Source organism: Gymnoscopelus microlampas (genome assembly GCF_963454915.1).
Source record: "Gymnoscopelus microlampas genome assembly, chromosome: 2".
Classification (NCBI taxonomy): Eukaryota; Metazoa; Chordata; class Actinopteri; order Myctophiformes; family Myctophidae; genus Gymnoscopelus; species Gymnoscopelus microlampas.
In genome coordinates this window covers 14,422,822-14,429,306 of record NC_139939.1, presented here as the reverse complement: position 1 = coordinate 14,429,306, position 6,485 = coordinate 14,422,822, and the positions used below count along the sequence as shown (strand labels likewise).

General features: G+C 40.4%; 1 protein-coding gene across 3 annotated transcripts; it reads left to right on the top strand.

Annotated features, from left to right (window-relative positions):
• The first annotated feature begins 825 nt into the window (after positions 1 to 825).
• LOC311065088 (GTPase IMAP family member 9-like) lies at positions 826 to 4,352 on the top strand. Of its 3 annotated transcripts, XM_084085299.1 has the most exons (4): positions 1,872 to 1,896; positions 2,394 to 2,560; positions 2,958 to 2,997; positions 3,568 to 4,352. In XM_084085299.1, the coding sequence occupies exons 2-4, from the start codon at positions 2,402 to 2,404 to the stop codon at positions 4,269 to 4,271; spliced, it is 903 nt and encodes a 300-aa protein (XP_083941425.1). In that variant the 5' UTR covers positions 1,872 to 1,896; positions 2,394 to 2,401; the 3' UTR covers positions 4,272 to 4,352. The 3 variants fall into 3 exon arrangements, with proteins under 3 accessions (XP_083941426.1, XP_083941427.1, XP_083941425.1); XM_084085300.1 differs by lacking the exons at positions 1,872 to 1,896; positions 2,394 to 2,560 and adding an exon at positions 826 to 880; XM_084085301.1 differs by lacking the exons at positions 2,394 to 2,560; positions 2,958 to 2,997 and adding an exon at positions 854 to 880 and having other exon boundaries at positions 1,857 to 1,896.
• Positions 4,353 to 6,485: the final 2,133 nt, after the last annotated feature.

Sequence of the window (6,485 nt, the reverse complement as noted above, 5' to 3'; positions counted from 1 at the left end):
TGTAGATCTGCTATTTACCACCACAGGAGGCTGGTAGAGTGTGTTGTTGTTACAGTTGTTTTATAGTCGTTTAATTAATTATTAATAAAAATTGCACGCATGTGACCCGCACCGCATCGTGCACCCCCCCCCCCCCCTAAACGGGACAAACGCGCGCGTGGGGGATGCATTACAGATTCTGATTTGCCCAGCCAACATTATCAAGCAGGCTATGCGGCACGTCTTCATTCAGTGGCTGCTTTGTTGTTGTGAGAACCACGCATAGAGGTATAACATAACGGAACCACGTCGTTCACACTTCTCAGACAGCTTCTCAGACGGACCGATTATACCAGCGCACCAAGCTGGTGCGCTGAATCCCAGGATCCATTCTCTTTTGGACTCCTCTTAGGACATGATTATGTCTCCTACAGACTACACTACTTTACAGGTCACACTTGGACCATTGATATGCAGGATTAGGCAGCTTTAGCTTAGTAAAAGGTGCGCATGGGCCAGCCAATGTATCACTGCAGTTTTGCAGCTGGCGGTTGTGTCTATTGTTGTCGGAGCAGAATTCTTTTTTCTGGCAAATCTTGCCCAAGAGTTTCAGCAGCTACACGGGGAAGGCAGGGTCTTTAATGACCAAGTCATGGCCCGACTGGCCCTCATGACGCTACGCCACTGAGAATGCATTTTGAAGTAAAATGTATTCAAGGAAGATCGGTTTGGGAGGTGGTGTGGCACACCACCTCCTATTGACTGGTCGCCACTGTTGAATTGGGTTTTTAGGTATTTCTTAAGGTTATTTTATGGGGACTCAGCTGAACCCTCTCTCCACAGGGTCCCCAGGATGTGGACTTCTTCACTGGGGAGTTCCAGTCCCTCAGGCTGGAAGACGGTATGAAAAAGCTGTATGACTCATTGTATTACATGGTTGCAGAGATCATACGTAACAAATGTTATGAGGTTTGGACCAGGTTTGAAATTTTGTTATTAGCATTATTAGGGCCTGAGCAATGCATCAGTGCAAAGCCCTAGGAATTGCTAGGAATTATTATTCTTATGTGCAAACGTGCCACTGGGTGGGGCATGTTTGCACAGAATGCCACACACATTGCTGGACACATCAGTGAAAAACTTTGAATCATACTCCCAGTAGGCCAAGAAAGAACCTCCATTCAAAAGTATTCACATTGATCTGGTATAGCACCAACATGAGGTCAATTTCTGCTACCTGGCCTGGTGGAGACCTGTGTTCCGAGGAGCACTTTTTCAGTACTCAATTTATACTGATACATTTCTCTTGTTTTGTACACCAGATCCTTGCATGCGTCACCCTGGTGTGTTTTGTGACGGCTGTAAGGGAAGTATTTTTGGGACCAGGTATAAGTGTACAGTGTGTCATGACTATGACCTGTGCTCTGCTTGTCGGTCCACTGGGCGTCATAAGAAACACAGTCTGATGTCCATCCAGCACCCATCCCAGGTCAGAATATAATCATTGCTGTTGGTAGAAACCTCATATATCTCTAAATATTGTTTTTTTCCCCTGCGCCCGTAAATTAATGCCCTACTTCATCATACTAGTGTCACACAAAGGTAGCAAAAAAAGAGATAATACAGTCAACTGATTGGAAATGACTTGGTAAAAATAAAAATACATTAATAAAGGGTGGCATAGCTCATCATACAGTTCATGGGTGGGAAGCCGGCAGGGGATTGTTGCATTCTTGTTGCTGCAATAGAGTCGGGAGGGAGGGGAATTCAGTGAGATAAATTAAGCAGATGTAGATCGTGTTCATAGCATCCTCAATTTTTGTACACAGATCTACAACTATAATGATACCCCTTCTCTCTCTTTTTTTGTTTTTAAGAACGCAGACATGTTTGCAAGAACCCAGAGGGGAGGTGAAGGTATGTATCTTGCCAGAAGACACTAACTGTCATTATAATTATATCATTAATATTATCAATTATATTTTCTATATCAAGACAAGCATATCTGTACTGAAATCTAACAAAAAGCTGCAGTTTCGTTTATCATTATTTTGTAAAATAGGCGTCCCACTCCCAATAACTTAACAAATTACAGCCAATTGGCATTGACAATAAAACATCTGTATTTTGTGTTTTTATCACATGCCCAGAGATCAGATGTGCAAACGTGCCACTGGGTGGGGCATGTTTGCACATAATGCCACACACATTGCTGGACACATCAGTGAAAAACTTTGAATCATACTCCCAGTAGGCCAAGAAAGAACCTCCATTCAAAAGTATTCACATTGATCTGGTATAGCACCAACATGAGGTCAATTTCTGCTACCTGGCCTGGTGGAGACCTGTGTTCCGAGGAGCACTTTTTCAGTACTCAATTTATACTGATACATTTCTCTTGTTTTGTACACCAGATCCTTGCATGCGTCACCCTGGTGTGTTTTGTGACGGCTGTAAGGGAAGTATTTTTGGGACCAGGTATAAGTGTACAGTGTGTCCTGACTATGACCTGTGCTCTGCTTGTCGGTCCACTGGGCGTCATAAGAAACACAGTCTGATGTCCATCCAGCACCCATCCCAGGTCAGAATATAATCATTGCTGTTGGTAGAAACCTCATATTTCTCTAAATATTGTTTTTTTCCCCTGCTCCCGTAAATTAATGCCCTACTTCATCATACTAGTGTCACACAAAGGTAGCAAAAAAGAGATAATACAGTCAACTGATTGGAAATGACATGGTCAAAATAAAGATACATTAATAAAGGGTGGCATAGCTCATCATACAGTTCATGGGTGGGAAGCCGGCAGGGGATTGTTGCATTCTTGTTGCTACAATAGAGTCTTCTTCTAGTCGGGAGGGAGGGGAATTCAGTGAGATAAATTAAGCAGATGTAGATCGTGTTCATAGCATCCTCAATTTTTGTACACAGATCTACAACTATAATGATACCCCTTCTCTCTCCTTTTTGTTTTTAAGAACGCAGACATGTTTGCAAGAACCCAGAGGGGAGGTGAAGGTATGTATCTAAGACACTAACTGTCATTATAATTATATCATTAATATTATCAATTATATTTTCTATACCAAGACAAGCAAGCATATCTGTACTGAAATCTAACAAAAAGCTGCAGTTTCGTTTATCATTAATTCGTAAAATAGGCGTCCCACTCCCAATAACTTAGCAAATTACAGCCAATTGCCATTGACAATAAAACATCTGTATTATGTGTTTTTATCACATGCCCAGAGATCATGTGTGCCAATTTTTGTGAGTTTTGGACAAAATCTATAGGAGTAACAAAATGTTATGAACAAAATTCGAAACAGCGGAATATCTGGGGGGTTGATCAAATGAATCTAGGATTCTACAACGTATGGTTCAAGAGTTATAGGCCATTGGACTGTGAACCTCTCTACTATGTGTGGTACTATAACACGGCAAAGTTTTGGGGTTGCTCTGCTATAAAGCTGAGCCAGAACAATACTGTGGCTGGCAACCACACTAATTAATATTGACAAACTTAAACCATATTTTTGGAAACCTCAAATGTTGTTTATCAATAACCATATCATTTTTATCCACCAGAAAATGATGAACACCTTCGGATTGTGCTGGTTGGGAAGACTGGAGCTGGAAAGAGTGCCACTGGAAACACCATCCTGGGTTTTAAAGCTTTTGATGCCAAGATGTCAGCAGCATCAGTGACAAAGAGCTGTAAGACATTCACAGGTGTAGTGGATGGTAGAAAGGTCACTGTTGTTGACACACCAGGCTTGTGTGATACCACATTTAGTGAAGATAAAACCATTACAGAGATCAAACAGAGCATTCGTTTAGCTGCTCCTGGGCCCCATGTGTTCCTGATTGTCATTGAAATGCATAGATTCACAGAAGAGGAGCAGAAAACTGTGAACATGATTCAGGAGCTATTTGGTGAAATGTCAAACAAATATGCCATGATTCTCTTCACTCATGGTGACCAGATTGAAGATGCAGATGAAACACTTGAAAGCTTTTTGAATGATCCAGCACTAAACCAATTGATCAAAAAATGCAAAGGTCGCTATCATGTGTTCAACAACAAAACCAAGAATCACTCTCAGGTCACTGAGCTGCTGGAGAAACTCAACTACATGGCATGGATGAATAGAGGAAGCCACTACACCTTTGAGATGTTCAAAGAGGCAGAGAGAGCAATAGCGGATAAGAAACACAGAATTTCTTTACATAATGCAAAGAAGAAACATAAAGAGCAGGAAAAACTGAGGAAAAAATATGAACGTAGATGAGGTCATAAAGAAGGTACTTTATCCAAAGAATAGATTTTCTAATCAACAAAGCTTGACTGAGATATACTGTATCTATGTCAAGGAATAAAAGTTAATGTATATGTGTACATATTTGTGTGTGTGTGTGTGTGTGTGTGTGTGTGTGTGTGTGTGTGTGTGTGTGTGTGTGTGTGTGTGTGTGTGTGTGTGTGTGTGTGTGTGTGTGTGTGTATATATATATATATATATATATATATATATTAGTTAGTTACCGTAGTTAGAGCTCAGGCCAGAAATTATATCTTGGAACGTAATTATAATTGTTCACAAACTATTCTCTCAATACATTATGTATTGTTTATCTCTCAATAAATTGATGTAAGCCTTTAGAAATGTGTGATGTGTTCATTGTGTATGCTACGGACAGTTGATACCAATTTTGTTATCGCCTTGATGGTCCACCTTGAAGTTGGCTACTTCTGTCAAGAAAATCCATCCAGCCATGATTCTTCCTAAGTGTTTGTGAGTGAAACATGTGAAATTTCGAAAAAGGTGCTATGCAGGACGTTGAGTGATTAACAACGATCCCCAACAAGAACACGTTGAAAGAATCATGGCTTCACATTAAATTAAATTAAGGACAGAAAGTTGCTCATAACATGACAATGGTTGATTTATTTTAAAGCAAAGCCCAGAGACAAAGAGGACAACACAAGCTGTCTGTAGAGGTGCAATTATGGTGTTTCTCATCTTTTAATATCTTTGAGTTTATATCCTTAACCGAGGTTGCACATAACTCCAGAAGGACGTATCGACTGTAGGCAAGTTGGGAGTCTTCACTCTGCATAAAAAGATCCCAGCGCAGCGTCCCGAAAATGCTCTCAGTATGTGCTCATATCTTAACAGAACCAGATCTGCAATTATCTAGATCTGAATGACTATTTAAGCACATGGGTGAATGATTAAAGGTAGGGTAAGTGATATTTTATTTTTCACAGGGGTCTCTCCAGCTCTTTAGGAAACAGAATAGGACATTTTCAGGTATAGGTGACAACATTTAAGCCAATCAGGAGAGAGCACTGAGAATACATTTTCTGTTTAATAAAGAGCTGGAGAGACATGGGAGACTCCTATACTGAACAAACACTCTATACAGTATCAATGAGTACTATCAGAATATAGAGCTATTTAACACTTATTTTAACCAAAGTAACTCACTTACCCTACCTTTAAGCATCTAAATTGTAACATTTTAATGTTTTTATTTTCATTTTTATTGCTTGTATGTTTGTACACTTGGAAATATCCTACATACTCGATGTATGCCTTTACAAAACATATTTTTTCCACGTATATTATTCATTAGTTTGGTAGCTACATTTTTGGAGTGGACATGTGTTGAGATGGCTGTCATATTGTCAGACTATGCTGCACCGCTGCTTAACATGTAAAACATTTTCGTACACGAGCCGAGGAGCTGACGTGAGATTTGAGCACACCGTACACTCAAGTCAAAGTGACGATGGAATGATGAATCCAGAAAGTTAAGGCGATCGAATACGCCTGTTTATCAGTCTGAGCAAGTTTTATAAATGAGGGCCATTTGGCTTGCATAATTTTACAATTTAATTTTAGCGTCAGGCTTTTATTTTTAAAGCCTAAATCCATCTAAATTCCAGTATTTTGTATTAAGATTGAGAAATGAAAGAATGAATTGGCAAAATCCTGTTTTGTCTCAATGTGATTTATTTTTTATTCAAATGAAAAATTAAAAACGGGAGGGCAACAACCTATTTTGATTTGTGGTTTCAAAGGGATAATGAACGTACACTGAATGTACACTGACCACCCTCTATATCTATATATATCTATATATATATATGTTGTGGAGTATCGCCACAATGCCGCCTGTCAGGTAAGCACCACACCAGGGAGAGGCCATGGGACAGAGACAGAGGGAGACCTCGCAGGGAGCGCACCAGCCTGGGCAGCGTCATAGAAGGACGTTACCTGCCACTCACCATCATGAATCAGCCCCAACTGAGCGCAGCTGCGACGACAGGTTAGGTGTGGCACCAATCTACAAAAGTGGCTACTCTCAGTCTGGCATTGGCTCTCCTGGTGAATGGACGGGTGCTACAGGCGGTAAGGCAAAAATCCACTATTCCTTCACATTACTAAATGATCATGAATTGTAGTATTAAAGGACGCTCTCTTTTACCTCCTAGGCAACCT